This window comes from Propithecus coquereli, unplaced genomic scaffold, assembly GCF_000956105.1.
Source record: "Propithecus coquereli isolate 6110/MARCELLA unplaced genomic scaffold, Pcoq_1.0 Scaffold42, whole genome shotgun sequence".
In the NCBI taxonomy this organism is placed as follows: Eukaryota; Metazoa; Chordata; class Mammalia; order Primates; family Indriidae; genus Propithecus; species Propithecus coquereli.
Window position 1 is genome coordinate 4636247 of NW_012149952.1, and position 19749 is coordinate 4655995.

A 19749-nucleotide genomic window follows, 5' to 3' on the forward strand; every position below is an offset into this window, starting at 1 on the left:
GAAGTCCGTGTTTCAAATATGTCCATCCTTCGGGTCTTGGAAATATAATTTGAACAAAGATGTTTTAGAATACTGAAGTCTTAAGAAATTTTTGCTCTGTTCTGTGTTCTGTCTTTGGGGAAAAAGCTCTCATTCTGACTGTTTTTCATTAATCTGCTTCATTGGTTGTAACTCACACCTCTGCATTCCTAAACAGCGTAAATGTCTGGGATTTGCTCTATTAAATCAGAAGATAATTGGCGCTATCCTCTTCCCCAACACGTGTAAAAGGTGAGAGGCATCAAAGACCTGCTAGACCTCACAATTTAAGAGGAGGTGTGTGTATTAAGAGTCTTTTCTCATTTAAATAGATTGAATCCTTGATTCTATCTAGTTGTCCCAAACTAATCTTGATATGCTTTTGTGAACCCAAAATCATATTGTTTTCTTCTTTTTCTGTTTTTTTTATTTTCTTGTTTTTGCTTAGTCTCCCTAACAATTATTGATTCTTTAAGCTAGTTATATAGATCTGGATTTTATTGATAGATAGAAACTGGAAATAGAAAACTCTTCACCGTGGTTACCTCAGAGGTGTGGAATTAGGATAGTGGAACTGAGTGTTCAATTAATTAATTAAGAGACAGGATCTCACTCTGTCGCCCAGGCTGGAGTGCAGTGTCACGATCAGAGCTCACTGTAACCTCGAACTCCTGGATTCAAGCAATTTTCCCACCTCAGCCTCCCAAGTAGCTGGGACCATAGGTGTGCATCACTGTGCCTAATTGTTAAATTTTTTTTGTAGATACAGTGTGTTGCCGTGTTGCCCAGGCGGGTCTCAAACTTGTGTCTCAAGCGGTCCTTTTGCCTCGGCCTCCCAAAGTGCTGGGATTTGTATCATGAGCCACTGCGCCTGGCCCCAGTGTTTATTTTCATATGTTAAAATAACAGAGTATCTCTTTTTAATTTCAAACAAATTTTAAAATAGTGAACATTTTACTCACTTCTAGGGAACACAGTCTCCTGTCGTTGTGTGGGTACCATCTCATCAATCATCCGCACTCTCAATTTATTTCAAAACAACTCATCCATCACTGCGGTCCTGCCACCTCCATTCGGGTCCACGTGTGCGCACACAAACACATATGCTTTTGCATTCATCACCTTTGCCTCGCATCTGTTTCAGAGACAAGAAAAGTGCAGCTCCATTTCATTCTGCAGATGTTCTAGGGGTAGGAGAAAGGACAATCTGGCTAAAATTCTGGGTCAATATTTGGGGGCTGCTGGGTGTTGAGGGGTCCAATCCCTCAATTCAGCCAAAAAAGAGAGACAGTGTTTGCCTGGAGACTCTTTATTGGGTAGACACAGAAATCAGCAAGCAGGGACGTGCGCTCGGGGAGGCCATCATCTCGTTATTCTTCCCTCCGCCTCGCCAAAGCAGCTGGAAGAAGAAGTCAGAATCAATTGGGGCTTCCCATCTGTTGAGCCTCTACTTTCTTCTTCTTTGACTCACTCTCATCTTTACTTTCCTCTCTATAAACTCAAGACTCCATGTTTATCATGATAATCTTTCTTTTGAACACGCTCCGTCCTCAGCCGTCCGTTCTGCCACACCCACAGAAACACCCACCTGGAAATAAACTTATCACTAATGTATATGTATTACACGCTGTGTATATTTACAGGTCTTACTTGATCTCTTGCATCACTTACAGACCATTGGTCACTCCTCTTTTTACTGAAGACACCTCTTTCCTTGAAAAACAAGATATTACCTGCTTCTTACTGTCTTCTTTTCTTCCTGGTTTCCCCTTCTCATCTTATTTTGGAACTCCTTCTCCTCTATAAACTATAAATTTGAGAGTAACTCAAGGCTGTTTTCCAAGACCTCTTCTCTCCTGACTCCATACTCTCTCAGAGAAACTGCATTCATACTTTCATATCAAATAGCATTCAAAGTATTTATGGGTGAAATCATCTTTTAGTCTTCCTTTAAAATACTCTAGCAGAAAAAAAATGGAAAGGTATAGCTGAAGCAAAAATGTTAAATGTGGATGGTTAAACTTGGGTAATTAGTGCATGGGAATCCATCATGCCGTTATACTATCCTCTCCGTGTTTGGGTATATTTGAAAATTTTTGTAGTTGAAGAGTGAAAACAAGACAATAAAATTAAAATATCATTCCTGTTCCGAGAATTCCCATAATTGTGTCCCCGACCTATACATCTCTTCTGAGCTCCACAACTCATCATAAAGCTGTCTCCCCAACATCACTTTGTGGATGTCCCACAAATACCTCAAACTTGGAAAGGCAGAAATGGAACCACCACCTCCCCCCGCCTGTCCCGCCCCCAGCTCGCTCTCTGTCCAGAATGTAGCTTCTCAGAATGGGGCCACAAAAGCCATGCCGTGGCTCACTCCACAGCTGGGAATTCATCCTTAGCTCCTCCCTCCCCACTCCCAATGATATTTAGTCACCGTATTCTGTCCACTTTCCCTCCTTTGCCTTCAGACTTGGACTCTTGTCCATATCCCCAGTCACCACCAATGCCCAGGTCACTACCATTGCCCACGTGGGCTCTTGGGAAACCTAACCAAATTCAGCACATGGCCGTCTCTCTTCCCATTTACTCTCTACCCAGAGCCAAAGCAACATGCCTTATAATTAAATTTGATTATATCTAGATCCTGCTTCCTTAACACTTCTCTCGGACTTCTCTTTGGACGTAATAGCCAACTCCTAAGTTGCTAGCATGCCCAGCCTCTGGCTCCCAGGACGTCCCATGGACCAGCCCCTGTGTCCTTTCTTCAACTTGTACGATACACCCAGTTCCTTTCAGCCTGTTACCCTTTCTCATGTGGTTCATATCTCAGCCCCTTTGAACTTCACTCTAATACATTACCTCATCAGCACCTGTATTCCCAGCTCAGGTACCCCTCAGTTATCACTTTTTACCTGTTTTCAAAATATTCGAATGCATTTTTAACAAACTTTATTTTTAGAACAATTTTAAAAGTGCGTAGAGGGTACAGAGATTTCCCATACCCCCTCTGCCCCCATACAAGCACAGCCTCCCCCGTTATCAACATACCCACCAGAGCGGTACGTTTGTTACAGTTGACACATCACCCGAAGTCCATACACATGTTTTTAAAGACCTAATTTTACACAGGTAGCAAGAAAAAGTGCTGAGGCTAGAATATAGGTCTCCGTGTTAAAACCCTGTAATCCCTAATCAAAATTCCAAGTTATTTACAGTCAAATCACCTTCAACTCACATCTCAGAAAAAAAAACATTTTAATGAGGATCTTACCTCCTCCTCTGCCAACAAAAGCTATAGGTTCTTTCCAAAGAGGATACTTAAACTTCTTCACCCCGGCCCCCAGCCAATCTCACCATCAATCACAGTATTTCCAAATTCTGTCCCTGTTAAAATTCTTGGTCAGCGAACACCATTTTCGCCCAAATGCATTCCCATCTTCTGTACACTCCCAGTAGACCATGCGTCTGTACCAAAAGGGAAACACACATTTTGCAAAGTCTGCAGAGAAGAAAGAAGCAGTTAGAATAAGGAACCCTTCCAGTTGGCACCTCCCCTCCGCCTCACTGCACACATACACCCGTGCACTTCTGATCCCCACTCAGACCATCTGCTCTGCCCTGTCCCACCAAGAGCATGGTGGGGGATTGAGATCCCACATCGCTTTAATGTTCTACTAAAACATTTCTTTTCAAGATCATGAAATTGAAGTGCTCATAATATATCTTCGGTGGCATGTGATTTTCTTACTGTCAGAAATTACACATCCCTTGTTTTCACAATTTAATTGGCTATAGATTCCATTTTCAGAACCCCCTTGTGTATCTCACCAAATCTCGGCTTCAGAGGTCAAGATTACCACCTTGGGGTATTCAGAGGCAAGACCCTCACCTTCTGTACTGCAATACTTCCAGTATCCTTTGTAAATCTCGTTTAATGAGCACCACCTGTGTCTTGTGTTGAACTTGACGCAGTCGTAGAATGTTTGGTTTTTGTACTGGAATGGAAAGACACACTCTCCATCTAGAGAAAACAAAAATTCTTCATCTGTTTCTGGGAGTCTTTGTGGAGATGTGATAAACTGGCTTTCCTCCTAGGGGCTGGTGCACTCGGAAATCAGAGCCACTACCTGTGGCTCTACTGAACACACACACACACACACACACACACACACACACACACACACACAGGCACACATACATGGATTTTTGCTATCCCCCAAAATAAACCATAATTTGTACCCATAACTTGAATTTCTAACTTAACACATCATAGAAAACCTTTTCAAGTAACTTTCGTAGTTCTAACGCCTCCCTTCTAATGCTGACTCATGTTCTATGATATGGATTCATCATAATTTATTCAGTATTTTCCACATTTGCATTTTTTCCCACTGTAAACATTCCATGAATTTAAACCCTTATATACCGAAGCATTCGTTTCCATAGGCAATAATCCCCACAGCATGGTTATTAGGACAAAGCATATGTGAAGTTTTAATGTTGATGGGAATCGCTTTCTTAAAGGGCAAGAGCAATTCATCTTCCCTACCCACTGTGCTCTCTTACCTAAGTTTTCATCAGTATGAGGCATTTACACAACTTTATAAGTGTTTACCTGTATAACAGATGATTCCTGCCTTGCTTTAAAAGATCTGGTCCTTACACCATCCATGTATTTTCCTATACTTTATTCTTAAATTAAATGATTTTGTTTCTTTTACATATAGATTTTTATTAAACAAGAATTTAGTTTTGTATATGATGCAAGAGGGGAGTGCAACTTTATTTTTTCCAAACAGATATTCAATAATGACAGATTGATGATAAAACAAATCACCTGTACATTTAAACATCTATACATTTAACACCATGGATTAAATTCTAATATATCCTGGGATCCATTTTATATTAAGACTCCATCCATAGAGTTTCTTAAAATTATTAGAGAGGTAGGATAGCTTGGGTGGTAACACGAGCAGGCTCTGGGGCCAGTAAGCGTCACAAAATATTTTTTCTTCTTCTTATTTGACTCTTCCTAGGCTGATACCATGCTGTTTATATTACAATGTTTTATTAATAGTGTATTTAAATATCTGATGAAACAAATTATTTCTCTACCCTAAGACTATTTTTGTTCATAATATTACTAATTTTTATTGGATATATTTTCTATGTGAATTTAAAAATTTGCTTTTCCCTATTAGATTGGCTGAAATTAAAGAGTAGAAACAGTTAGTGCTGGTGAAAGGTCAGGGTGACTTTTATTTCTCCGTTTTTTTTGAAACAGAGTCTCGCTCTGTCTCCTGAGCTAGAGTGCAGTGGCATCATTATAGCTCACTGCAAATGTCAAATTCCTGGGCACAAGAGATTCCTCTGCCTCAGCCCCCTGAGTAGCTGGGACTATGGGAGCGCACCACCACATCTGGCTAATTTTTCTAGTTTTAGTAGAGATGGGGTCTTGCTCTTGCTCAGCCTGGTGTGGAACTCCTGGCCTCAAGCAATCTTTCTGCCTTGGCCTCCCAGAGTGCTAGGATTACAGGCATGAGCCACCAGGCCTGGCCCTATTTCTCTGCTTTTTTTTTTTTTAATCCATTTACAAGGTACTTACATTACATTTTATTAAAGGATAAAAAAATTTTGTCAGAAAAAAATCACCAATTACCCAGTTTTTACAAAATTAAAAGAAAATATACTCTAATAGTAAAAAGTTTTCTGATCAACTTACCTTTGACCTCTGCAAAATGAGTTATAGCTTCTGAAAAACAAAATTTGAAGCTAACATTTATTTTACTATTTTTAGACTTTAAAATTGGCTCTTATAGAAAATGAAATTAAGTAAAAATGTTAGTTTGAGGAAAAGTGACATTGTTATTGCATTATGTCTTCCATACAAGAACATGGCACGATCTTCATGTTTTCAGAACTTGTTTTATACTCTTCAATGTGATTTTCTTATTTACTTTGTATAAATCCTATGCATTTCTTGCTGATTTAATTCCAAAGTGTTTTTTTTTTGTCATTGATCTTAAATAGAATGTTTTTCTTTTCCATCAATGTCTAGTTGGTTCTTACCAGTATAAACTACTGACTGTTGTGTGTTTATCTTGTATTCAGCCACATAGCCATATTCTCTTATTAAAACTAGTAACTTTTACTAGTGTTCCTAAGGATTTTAAAGCACACAATCATAAAATAATTTTTCCTGTTGTTTTATATAGGCTTATAGATTTTTTCCTTTTACAGCAATGCATATATTAGAAGCCCCCAAAATAATGTTAAGTAGTCTTAATGGCAGTAGACAGCCATGTGCTTTCCTGGTTTTAGTTGAAATGACATTCAGATTAAGAATTCTCATTCCAGCATGATTAGTATTAGTTAAAAAATATGAATCAATTAAAAAATATCAATTACTAAAGGAATTTAAAAATACAATACAGCTTTATGATATCATGTAGGCATTAATAAAGGTGAACATATAAACAGAAATGGAAAAATTTGTACATCATTTTTAAGTGGCAAAAGCACTTTCTGTTTCATTGTGTTCTATAATATTTGATTTTTGCAAAAGTAAAATTGTATTATGAGTTTGTATGTAATGAAATATTTAGTCACTCACAAATATTAACAGTAAAATTGACAGTAAAATCATGATTTCTCTGTCTTTTTCTTTACCTATTTTTAACATGAAGCTTACTTACTTTATATACAAATACATAAAATAGTAGTTTTTAATGAAAAATATGCTTTATTATCAGAAAAAGAAGTATTCAATGACTTCACATTTTATTGCAAAATTGAAAAAGAAACTCTAATAAAAAATTTTGACCAACTCACCTATAGTTGGTAGAAAGTCATCTGAAAGACACAATTTTGAACAAACATTTGTCATTAGATTTAGCCTTTAAAATGAAAAAATGAAAAAAATGAAATTACTTCCCCAAATTCTATTCCAGTAATAATAATAATATTTTGAAGGTTATGCATCAAAATTCAATAGTGCTTATTTTTAGTAGTGTGATTGTGGGTGATTTCTAATTTTCCTTTTGTTTTAACTGTACTTATCAAATATTAATGAATAGAAAAAATTAAAATTATGTTTTTAAAAAAATTCTAGAGGCAAAATAAATGATTGTTTTTCCCACATTTTTCTATAAAATGAACCATATAATAATAGGAAAACATGTTTTACCATTTCACCGTTTTCTGTTTTGTTTTGCTTTATTTTATTTCTTTTTAGTACTATATGGAAGATACAATTTGAAGCAAACATTTACTTAACTGTCCTTAGCTTTTAAAATGAGATTAAGTTAGTTTTAGCATCTGTTAAAGAAGAGTTTTTGCAGCTGGACTTCATAGGTTTGTTGTGAGGATTAAATGAAAACATATGTCCAGGACGCTCACAGTACATGGCACACAGCAAGCAGTTAGCATATGGTAACAGTTTTATTGCAATGATAATGATTTCTGTTCTTACACTAATCATCATTGTTTGCTCCACTATCAGATAGAAGACTCATCCAAGTTGGCAAAAATTTTCACAAACCATAGAGAACTATGTGCATTAAAAATTGCTCCAGAATTTAAAGGAGACATTGGTATGCAACAAATATTGAAGTTACAGGAAATCGCAAAGAAAGTGCTAAGGCATTTCATAGTAAATATTTAATAGATTGTCTATTATTCACAGGTCTTCAACTGCTCTTTTTTAAGATCAGAATACAGACAAGATCTTAATGAGTAGGCATTTGCCTATAAATTTTGAGTAGCTTGCCAACAACTTGAAACATATTTTTAAGAGATGGGAAGTAGTTTTATGGTTGACAAGAGGGGAAGGGTAAGGAATTTTTAACAACATGAACTATAGTCTAGGGAAGGTAGGTGAACTAACAGGAACCAGTGGCATATAGGGAACTATGAGGAAGTCCCAAGTATGAAGGATTCTAGTAGGAGGACACATTTGGAACATAAATGGACAGTGCAGATAAAGAAATATACTTTCTCAGGATCTTTAGTTCAAATCTCAGTTGTCACTTGTTAGCTATGCGACCCTGGGCACATGATCCAGCCCCTCTGTGCCTCAGATTCTCTTCAGCAAAACGAGGACAATCATTGTACCTACCTCTTGGGATTGTTATGAAGAACAAATGGATTATGCGTATAAAATACTTAGAATAGTGCCTGTGACAAAGAAAGCACTTGATAGCTTATGGCTGCTATTGTTATCAACAATGTTGTAACAACTGAAATATTGTCATCAACATCTTCATCATTAGTACCATGAGACTCAGCCTGGTCTTCGGGAAGGCTCACTGGTGCTTGTGATATGGAACATTGCAGGCTTTTTATTTTTATCACTTCTTCTCACTCATGCCTGAATTCAACTATTAGAGATTCATGACTTTGGTATTGCCGCTTTCCAAATGGGATCCCCTCCCCCAGGAGGGAAAAATAAGGATGATACCTCTGGGGCCCTGAACATCTTCTATATACTAGGCACTATGTTTTATTTAACTTAGAACAATTTTGTAAGGCAAGTATTATTTCCATCATCTTACAGACAAAGTTCAGAAAAGCTAATTAAGCCCTGCGATATTACCAATTTGAGTCCCCCTTGGAGGGGATGGTTCAGTGGGATGTAATGACCCAAACCCTAGCACAGGCTCAATCACTTACCAACCATCTACCCTCAGTTTGCTCAGCTGTAAAACAGAGAGAGACCATTAGGATGTCGAGTCCTTCCCAGTTTGAATATTCTAATATTCCTGGAATGGGAGAAACTTCCTGATAGCTTTACTTTTTTCCTTAAAGCATCACTTCTCAACCATTGTTCCTTTACGAGCCACTAAACCTATAATATTTACCTCCTCCTTCTTAGAACTTGAACTTTTTCTTTTGACATTTTGCATAATTCCCATTGAGTGATTTTATGTAAAGGCAATTTAATTTAAAATCAGCATGTACTTAATTAAATACTAAATCTTTGTTATAAAGTTCATTTGAGTCTTTATGAATAATCATAATTTTAGAATGAAATATAGTATAGAATGAATTATGGAATAAATATAGAATGAAAAATTGTATTGCTCCCAAATAGCAGCTGATGCATGATGCTCAATATCCATTAAAATTAGGTAAGATACAAAAGCATAATTTAATGGCAAATAAATTTATGAATGTCTTGTTTGGCTAAGAGAACACATACATAATACAAATTGCAGCTGTATCTCATATTAAATCATTAAAACTCAATAAAATCTGTGTTTATAATGAGTTCATCAATTTTGTATATTATACCTAGAAGAGTAATGACTTTAATTTTCTGTTTACTGTGTATATTTTGTTTATTAATGACTGTTTTGCTGTTCACTCATGTTTATTCATTTCACAAGTTTATCTTTCAGCTGAATGCTCGTGGCTGCCATGGTGGCCTGAAATGAAAACTTTTACCTTAGTCATATATTACTTAAGGAATACCCATAATGTACCAGTGCGGAAGTTCACAAACTTTGCTGCATGTTAGAATCACCAGCTAAACTTTAAAAAACCCCGATGCCTTCTACTTCTGGGTATATACACAAAATAATTGAAAGCAGAGACCCAAACAAATATTTGTACACTGATGTTCATAGTAGCATTATTCACAATAACCAAAAGGCAGAAACAACCCAAATGTCTGTGGTGAGATGAAGGGGTGAAGAAAATGTGGTACATCTTTACAACGAGACATTATTTAGCTTTAAAAAGAATGAAATTCTGATACATGCCACAGCATGGATGAACCTTGAAGACAATAGACTAAGCAAAATAAGCTAGACACAAAAGGACAAATTTTGCATGATTTCATTTATTTGAGGTAACTAGAATAGTCAAATTCATAGAGACAAAAAAGTAAAATGGTGATTTCTAGGGGCTGAGGGAAGGAGGAATGGGAGTTATTGTTTAATGGGTATGGAGTTTCAGTCTGTAGATGGTTGCACGGCAATGTGAATGTACTTAATGCCACTGAACTATACGCTTAAAAATGGTTACAATGGTAAGTTTTATGTTAGTGTCCAGGATTTTTATTGGGAGTTGGTCGCATAAGCCTATGAGGCAGGGAACGGGCAGGCACTGCTTCAGACATGGCCTAATTGAGTCAGGAAGTCTCGAAACTTTGTTTCAAGCTACCTGGATCAAAATAAGATGGAGGCAGAACAGGTTCCGACTGGTTAGAACCAAGATGGTGGAGAAATCGAGCAGTTCTTGACCTTATAGCTTCATTGTATGCCTCATCACCATAAAAGTTTCTAAGGAAACCTCCCACTCCCATCATGCACCTGATGTCATGACACTTCCTGTTTGACCATATTTAGTCAAAAGAGGGTGTCACCCTAATTCCAGGAAAACACAACCCCTTTCCAAGAAATAACATGAATATTCCTCTCCTTGTTTAGCATCTAATTAAGCCATTGCTTAAATATCAGAGCAAAAGGAACCATGGGGCCGGTTCTCTTCTGCAGGGAGAACTAGCCTCTGCTTTGCCGGTGGTGTAGACTTTCTGGATAAATCTCGCTTTCACTTTACACTGTTGGCTCTCTCCTGAATTCCTTCTTGCATAAAGCCAAGGACCCTCTTGGGCTTCAAGTGGCTCCCAGCATTGGGAGTCACATTCCTGACAGCTGGATCACTCACATGACGGACCTCAGTCACTCAGTCCCATCTCAACAGGTTAAATTCACACAATATGGCCCAAGGTCCCCACCATAAATCATAGTGTCAGCATTGACTGTCTGGTGGGGTATAAGACCCCAGATAAACAAAGACTCTCTTATCAGGCAGGACATTCCTGGGGCTAAGATGTTACCTCCCAGGAGCTGGTCAAGGGCCAGACATTTTCTGAAATGTGCCAGGTTTGGACAACACAGGTCTGTTGAGTTAACACTTTACTAAGCACATCCTAATGCCTCCCATGAGGACCAAAGTCCATATGGTTCCAGTGTGTAAAGAAGACCTCAGGATGAGGGGGTCTGCATTTATTCAGCCAGTTTATCAACCACTTGGGTGGACGACAAATATGTGTTGAGTGCCTGCTATGTTCCCAGTATAAGGCTAGGTTCTGGGGTACCAACGAGAGGAGTGGTTGAAAATATGGGCTCTGGACTACATAAACCAAGGTGGAACTCCAAGATCCACAGCTCATCGGGAGTTAAGCTTGTGTTTCTTCTTCTGAAATATGGGGATTATAATTGTGTCCACTTCCTAGATTTGTTGAGTTCATTCATTATGAATTCTATAGAGAACCTATCAGGAAATTGATTTGTTTTTAAGGATCATGGTAGTCCTGATATCATGGATGGAGAGATACAAACAAGTACAATAGAGCCTTCTGCTGTGATGGTAGAAGAACAGGTGCCACTGAATAAGTGTTGAATGCAACATCACCATAACACAAACACAGTGCGTGATCATCCATGCTATAAAATTATGATGTGAGTTCCCACTCAAACGTCCCTCTCTGATTAACACTATCCACCTGGGGGATCTCTTGCTTGCGAATGGTGGGATGTTGCAGGTATGATGCAAATGCAACCCAAATGGACTGCAAAGTGAAATTGCTCATCTTGTGAAAGATGCAAGATTTTATGAGTTTAATAAAAGCAATATTGGACAAATGAGGATTTGGCCCATCATGATCAGCTAAAAAATGATAAAACATAAAGTAGCACCTAGGGTGACTCCATAAATGCTTCAAAAATAATTTTTTTTGATTTCAAAGGATTAAGGCCAGCCCCTAAAAATGGATGCAGTCCTAGACTACTTATACACAGGTGGCTTTCTTCATGACCTTTTAGTGAACCTCTAGAACAGAAGAGAAAAATACAACCTGGGAAATCATATGATTTTCTCAAAAAAGTTCTGCCTCTCAATTTTTTCATTCTCAAGAATTCACCTTTGGTAATAATTTAAACAAAATTCTGTTAAAATATAAGCTTTTAAAAATACCCTTATTTGAAAAAATTGAGTCTCATTTTTTTAGATAAAGCTTAATCAAAATTGTTTTAAATTTACCATAAAATTCTGATCCTTGGATTTCTCCAGGACCAGTTACCTTCATGTACTAAAAGAAATCCTAAAAGTGCTTTTATGTAGAGAGTCAGCTCAGGGACTCATGTGGGGTTGGCAGGTTATTAATAGAGCACCATTCACATCATGAAAATCACAGATGTACATATTTATTAATATGATTTTCTAACAATTGGAGATAAATTTCCTTTTTTTCTTTTCTGTTCTTTTCTTTTTTTTTGAGACAGGGTCTCACTGTATCGTCCAGGCTAGAGTGCAGCGTCATCATCACAGCTCACTGGAACCTCCAACTCCTGGGCTCAAGCAATCCTCCTGCCTCAGCCTCCTGAGTAAGGTGGGACTATAGGCCCACACCACTGCACCGGCTAATTTTTCTATTTTTAGTAGAGATGGGGTCTTGCTCTTGCTTAGGCTTGTCTAGAATTCTTGGCCTCAAGCAATCCTCCTGCCTCAGCCTCCTGGAGTGCTAGGATTACAGGCGTGAGCCACTGCGCCTGGCTGGAGATAAATTTTCTTGAAGAAAAGGTTCCTAGCCTATCCTTACAGATACAGCAAATTAAAAACTAAAACAAAACTGCAGCCAGATATTACTTCACTGCACTTTTAGGAAGACTCCAAAAAGTTCAATATTATAGTTGGCCTAATTTGGATGAAGGAGGATGTTAGAGTCAAAAGAATATGGGCTTGGGGTACAGCCAAATCTAGTCTGAAACATTTACCATTTATTATCAGGGGAACTTTAATGTTGGAATCTCTACTTTTTTTATTTCTAAAATGGGTATAATAAGGAAGAATCAGTCAGGATGTGCCAGGTCGTGCTGCAGTAACAAACAATCTCAAAATATCAGTGGAATAATGGCAACAAAAGGGCATTGTCTCTCCTCCACCTTTGCCTTGGTCCTAACTGCCCTTCCTCTACGAAGCAGCCAGGATGACCCTCCTAAAATGCAAATTCCTGCTCTAAAGTCTTCACTGGCTCCCACCAACTGTCGAGCCTTGAACTGTACACTGGCCTGCCACTGACAGTCCATGCAGCATGGTTAGTGGTTGGTGGGCTGAGAAAGGCAGAGAACCGGGACCCCAGATATTCCCTCAGTCCCTTCTGGTCCTAACATTGTGGGATTCTAGTTATCACATACTTCCTTATAAATTATTTTCTAACTATAGCAAAGATCACGGAACACTCACGGTGTAGGAATGGAAACTGGTGCAGCCACTCTGGAATACAGTATGGAAGTTCCTCAAAAAGTTAAGAGAACCACTGTATGGTACAGTCATCCCACTTCTGCGTAAATAACCAGAGGGAATGGAATTAGGGTCATAGCAGCACAATTTACAATTGCAAAGATGTGGAAACAACCCAAGTGCCCATCAATACATGAGTGGATTAATAAAATGTGGTATATGTATACCATGGAGTACTACTCAGCTATAAGAAACAATGGTGATATAGCACCTCTTGTATTCTTCTGGAGAGAGCTGGAACCCATTCTACTAAGTGAAGTATCCCAAGAATGGAAAAACAAGCACCACATGTACTCACCATCAAATTGGTATTAACGGATCAACACTTAAGTGCACATATAAGAATAACATCTATTGGATGTTGGGCAGGAGAAGACGAGCATATGCACAAACAATGAGTGCGATGCGTACCCCCCGGGGGATGAACACGTTTGAAGCTCGGACTTGGGGGGGCGGGGGGGCAAGGGAAACATATGTAACTGAAACATCTGTACCCCCATAATATGCTGAAATAAAAAAAAATAAAAAAATAAAAGTGCGCATCAAAAAAAAAAAAAAAAAGAGATACCTGTACTTACTCCCGCATTATCACAGCATTTATCAACCTGAGTGTCTGTCCATGGGTGAATAGATAACGAAAATGTGGTCTGTACCTACCACGGAATATTTTCGTGCCTTAACAAAAGAAGGAAATCCTGCCATTTGCAATAACATGGATGAATCTGGAGGACATTACGCTAAGTGAAATAAACCAGTAGAAGGACAAATATTGCATGATCCCACTTACAGGAGGAGTCTAAAGCAGTCAAACCCATGCTGTGAATGTTGACTGCTACATCCAAAGCCCCACCCTGCCTCTTTAATACTATAATAGTACTTGTACTATTAGCAGTAGTAGTACTAGTAGCGTCGCACACCCTACCCTAACTCATTTAATCCTCCAGCCTCCCCGGCAGGCAGCCAGAGTCATTGCTCTCCTGTTTCAGATATGGGAACTCATGGACAGCTGAGGCTCAAAGCCACCCTTGAGGTCACAGACTAAGCTGGGTTGGAACTGGGAGAGGCTGGAGGGGACACCCCACTCCAGAGCTTGCCTGGAGCAGAGCAGGATGTGAGAGAGGGGGAGGGGAGCCCTCAGCCCTGGGTGAGTTGGGGAGTGCGTGAGGGCTCTCAGCTGTCATTCCTCCTCATCCCCGTGAAATAGTAAAGGCTCTTGCAATGCAAGGTTCACATTTTAGCACAAACCTTTGCTGAAATTAAACGAGCAATCCTACCCTACAGGAGCTTGAAATGTTAACTGGCAACGGATGACAACCCCAGGATTTCGGGTTCGCAGACCGTGTTGGGGTCTGCCCACCTCTCTGCAAGGGACCCCGCTCCCACATAATCCCCCAGACAACCCAAAAGTTTGGAATAGTGAAGAAATTCCATTTTGTACATGGCAAATTTCTAAGCAGCTCTGGAACAAGATCACTTAAGTGAGCCCTCTGTGAAGTCTTGCCAAACAGTCACTTTCTCTTTCTCGGGCCAGGCAGATGGGTGATTTAGCCTGTGCCACCCGTGATCTGCATCCTGCTCTGTGCAGTAGACTGTGCACTCATTGAGGAGAGATACTCACGCCGTTTAATCTCTGCACCCTGTGCACCTAGCAGATCCCAAAGCCACCATGTCACTGCTTCAAGAATGCTAAAACGCAGTGCTTCTCACAGTCTAACGTCTCCGAAATCAGACTTCCTCTTATTCGTGACAGCATCTTCTTATCAATATCTGCAAGCCATTCTGCCATGGGGCAAGGTCATTATTGCCTGTACCAATACGACCAGCATCAGAAACTCACAGTATGCACCTCAGTGTGGAAGAAACTATCGGAGACAATGACGGGTGCTGTTGACCGCCAGGAAGCAGATGCCAGTGATCGGGAGAGAGGGAGACGGCGAATAAGCGAAGTTCTGAAGATCAAAGGTAAACTAGCACTACATTGTTTTAAGTATAGGCTAATGTGCCCAGCATCAAAGGGTTTTTATTCTCTTATGCATTATTTTGAGACATGCTTCATTGCAAAGGCTCTGGATAACACAGAGATAATATTATTCGGAAAAATCTGATGTCAATAATTCAGGAGGCCAGACGTTGAAGGTGGAGAAGCTTTAGGATCACCTTAACCAGCCTCTTTGACAGAGTCTCACTCTGTTGCCCAGGCTAGAGTGTCGTGGCATCAGCCTAGCTCACAGAAACCTCAAACTCCTGGGCTCAAGCGATCCTTCTGCCTCAGCCTCCCTACTAGCTGGGACAACAGGCGGGCGTCACCACGTCTGGCTAAGTTTTCCTATTTTTAGTAGAGACGGGGTCTCGCTCTTGCTCAGGCTGGTCTTGAACTCCTGACCTCAAGCGATCCTCCCACCTTGGCCTGCCAGAGTGCTGGGATTACAGGCGTGAGCCACCTTGCCTGGCCAATATTCTTTCTTTATGTATGTACAAAAGTAATGTATGATTTAAAAAAACAAACCTATGGCCAAGTCAAAAAGTGTTATTTTCCAATAAGTGTAAAGTCAAAATCCTAGCTGATAAGAAAGCAGAGGTTGTAGTTGCACTGAGAGCATGTTTTCCTTTTCCTTTCTTTCCTTTTTTAAAAAAATACTTATCAGCATTGTGTTTTATTTCTTCTTTTAATGCAAAGATGTCCTGAAAAACGTTTAAAAGAAATACACACAAGGTCATTGTTCTTGGCCCTTCCATAAAAAATTGTCTTCACGACCATGCGGAATCCTCATGAAACATGTAAGAAATGCATCCATAATGAAATCTTTTCTTATATTATCACTTCATTATTGCTAAAGGCAACATGACTTTGGAAGACGAATAAAACAGACTTAAAAAAATTAGTTTTGTTTTCAAAACCTCTACAGAAGGCGTTTAAAATATCTTAAAGGATGACACATGGTTATTAGGTAACACAACTCCTGTGAACAGAATTTTCCAATTCACATTCTCATTCTTTCCTTGTTATAGCTGAACTTTCCTATTTTTTTAAAGCTTACTGATGGATCATGCTTTTGTTTTGTTTTGTTTTGTTTTACATAATAAGGATACCTGAAAGATAGAACATCTTTTTCTTTCTTAGGGTACCGGAAGGAAGGGTGACTCTTACCCATCGCGGCGTCTCAGGTTTGATCACCTATAGCAGCAGATGTGCCGCAAGACTCATGTTTAAAATGTCCAACCCCAGTCATGGCCACATTGTTCCTCACCTTCCTGTGGAAGACTGAGTATACCGCAAAGCAGGCAGAACCAAGTCAGCAGAGGGCCCCCGAGCTGGGCCATCCTCCTCCCTTCCGGGACTGGTGGTTGACGAGCTCATCTCCAAGATTTTATAGCCCTGGGAACTGGCCAATGTCTCCTCCCTCCTCCCCCTTCCCTTTCCCCTCCTCCCCCTTCCTCCCTCTCCTCCTCCTTCATCCTTCCAGCCTCTCTTCTCTCCCCCTCTGTTCCAAAGCTAAGCCTTGCATAGGAAGAAATACAGAAAAAGCAACACTTTAAACAACCGACGTTAACTACAGACAGGGGAGAGTCAGTGTGAGGAATTTCAAGTTGTTGGCATGGGGACAGTCATCAGTGATCACAGCCGCAGTCACTGATTTATCTACCTCTTGGACCTTACCGGGCTTTGTCAGCCAGAGTCCCCTGGAGAGTCCCCTGGAGAGGCCCAGGGAGGCTTGTTGGAGACGCAGATTTGCTTCCCACTCCAGGAGTCTTTGTCTATGGTCCAGAACCTTCCCTGCGGGCTGCTGTTCTCAAGCAGGCCCTAGGTGATTTACCTAATGGGCTGCAGGTGGCTTTGAAGATCTAAAAAATAAGCAACGCAGCATTTATGGTTTATGGCCAGGTCCATTTCCAACTCGGAAAAGTGAGAGCAATTATGAATTCTGAAACACATTCTATTGTGTTCTTAATTGCTACATATATGTATATTTTTTCTTGAGACAGGGTCTCACTCTGTTGCCCGGGCTAGAGTGAGTGCCGTGGCATCATCTTAGCTCACAGCAACCTCAAACTCCTGGGCTCAAGCAATCCTTCTGCCTCAGCCTCCCGAGTAGCTGGGACTACAGGCATACGCCACCATGCCCGGCTAATTTTTTCTATATATTTTTAGTTGTCCGATTAATTTCTCTCTATTTTTAGTAGAGACGGGGTTAATTGCTATTTTTAAAAGTTGAAAATGGGCTATCATTTTGTCTCTATTATTTTTGTCTCTATTATTTTAAGATGGAATTTCCTTTGGAAAAAAATGGCAAAAGAAAGCCCTACCCCTAAGACTGTCAAAAATGTCAACAGCTATCAAATGAGAAGCACTTAAGAAATAAAATCCTACACAAGGCTTTAAAAAGCCAAGCTGCCTTTGGGGAAACCAAAGTATTTGGAAATGATTGTTGCCTGCACTTATTTCTGACATTTCTGCAGGTATGTGTTGCTTCTTACAACCACTTGAGAAAGTTTGTCCCTAAATCTTGGATCTACAAACTTCTACCTCTACTTTCCTTAAATCTTGGATGTACAGACATGTCAAGACAGCAAGGCCATTGGCTTTTGAGATAAGGGTCATTTGGGAATTCCCATCAGTATCTCATTCATTTTACAGCCTCTCCAGCTTCTTCCCAGGAGTTGAATCTTTATAGCAGGGATCGGGTGAGAAAGACTTCCATTCTCAGAGCACAGAATTTCATTACTTTTTTTCTCTCTTTCTCTTCTTCCCCTCCCCCAGTTTTATTGAGGTATAATTGGTATACACAAAACTGCAAATAATTAATGTACACAATTTAGTGAGTTTGGACATATATGTACACTTGTGTTAGCATCACTATGCTCAAGGTAATAAATATGTTCATCACATCCAAAAGTTTCTTTGTGTGTTTTTCCTTGGTATGTGTACGAAGTAAGAACACTTAACATGAGATCTACCCTCTTAACAAATTTTTAAGTGCGCAATACCTTACCGTTAACTATAGTCACATTTTGTAAGCAGATCTCGGAACTTATCTTGTAGGACTAACTTTATATCCATTGAACGCCACCTCTCCATTTCCCCCCTTCCCCATCCCCTGGTAACCACCATTCTACTGTCTACGTCTATACATTTGACTATTTCCCATGCCTCATATAAGAGGAATCATGCAGTATTTGTCCTGTGTCTGGCCTATTTCACTTAGTGCAATGTCTTCCAGGTCCATCTATGCTGTTGCAAATGGTAGAATTTCCTTAGTTTCTGGCTGAATAATATTCCATTATATTAACACAGTGTTTTCATCCATTCATCTGTCCATGATGTTTGGGTCGTTGCGTATCTCGGCTATTGTGATTAATGCTGTAATGAACAAGGGAGTCCAGATATCTCTTGGAGATCTTGATTTCAATTTTTTTTTTGGCTCTATACCCAGAGATGGGATTGCTGGATTGTATAGTAGTTCTATTTTTAATTTTTTGAGGCACCTCCATATTGTTTTCCATAGTGGCTGCACCATTTTATATACCCATCAATAGTGTGCAAGTGTTTTAGTTTCTCCACATCCTCGTCAACACTTGTTATCTTTTGCGTTTTTTTTTTTAGATAATAGCCATCCTAAAACATTTGCATATGCAAACTACTCTCTCTATAAGACAGTGGCAGGTGTTAGGATCCTTTCTTGGTGATCCAGGGAGCTGGGAGGTGCTATATTGAGTCTCTTTGCTTTTCAGACAGCCAATGAACATATTATAGCTGATTTCCTTTTTACTTGAACATCTTCCACCAAAATGTGAGAAGGTAGTTCTAGAATATATTCTACAACATAATAGGTGGTCTTTGGCACAATGTCCTTCTGCTATTATTATTGATACTGTATGGACATTAAGTGTGTGAAGACATCATGCACTTTCAATTCCTAAATCACCTGTCTTTGCCTTCGGCACCTTTGTGCCATGTCAATCATGACTGCAGTGCACGTCACCAATTTCCCATTCTGTAAATATTTCTTCAATCAGACTAACTTTAATATTAGCTATATGAGATCCAAAAATCCCTTAGCAAGTGAATAAAATAGAAGAGTCAAATGTATCATTAGTGCATCTTGCTGTCAATTTTTAATTTCTCTCTGTTATTTCTGTATACCTGAGTATTGATGAACAAGTTAAGAATTAACCCATCTAATATGGTCAATAAATTTTTTGTATGTGCAGAAGAATATAATTCAGGGGAAAGTTTTTCCATCACTTATTTTCTAGAATGTTGTATCTAGGATTACCAGCTTGAGAAAAATCTCAAAAATCCTTCATCGTCCACTACTAAAATGTGTTGGCTATTTATAGCAATGTTTTAAAAATAATTGTTGAAATTCTTAACCTCCATAGACCCATAGGAATTTTTTAAAAACATTTTTGTAAAATCTG

At 39.2% G+C, this 19749-nt stretch overlaps 1 protein-coding gene across 1 annotated transcript; it reads right to left on the minus strand.

Moving 5' to 3' along the window:
• Nucleotides 1-3377: 3377 nt before the first annotated feature.
• Nucleotides 3378-16481, minus strand: BSPH1 (binder of sperm protein homolog 1). The gene is made up of 4 exons (XM_012653256.1): nucleotides 16478-16481; nucleotides 5747-5776; nucleotides 3911-4042; nucleotides 3378-3520 (listed from the first exon to the last, which is right to left on the minus strand). Exons 1-4 carry the CDS (start codon nucleotides 16479-16481, stop codon nucleotides 3378-3380), a joined length of 309 nt encoding a protein of 102 aa, XP_012508710.1.
• Nucleotides 16482-19749: the final 3268 nt, after the last annotated feature.

Bases quoted from the DNA above. Each gene is read 5' to 3' on its own strand.
- BSPH1 (XM_012653256.1), bottom strand. The intron at 4,043-5,746 runs GTAAGTTGATCA...TGTTTTCTCTAG, and splicing joins TCATTTTGCAGAGGTCAAAG to ATGGAGAGTGTGTCTTTCCA. The intron at 3,521-3,910 runs GTGAGGGTCTTG...TCTTCTCTGCAG, and splicing joins GAAGTATTGCAGTACAGAAG to ACTTTGCAAAATGTGTGTTT.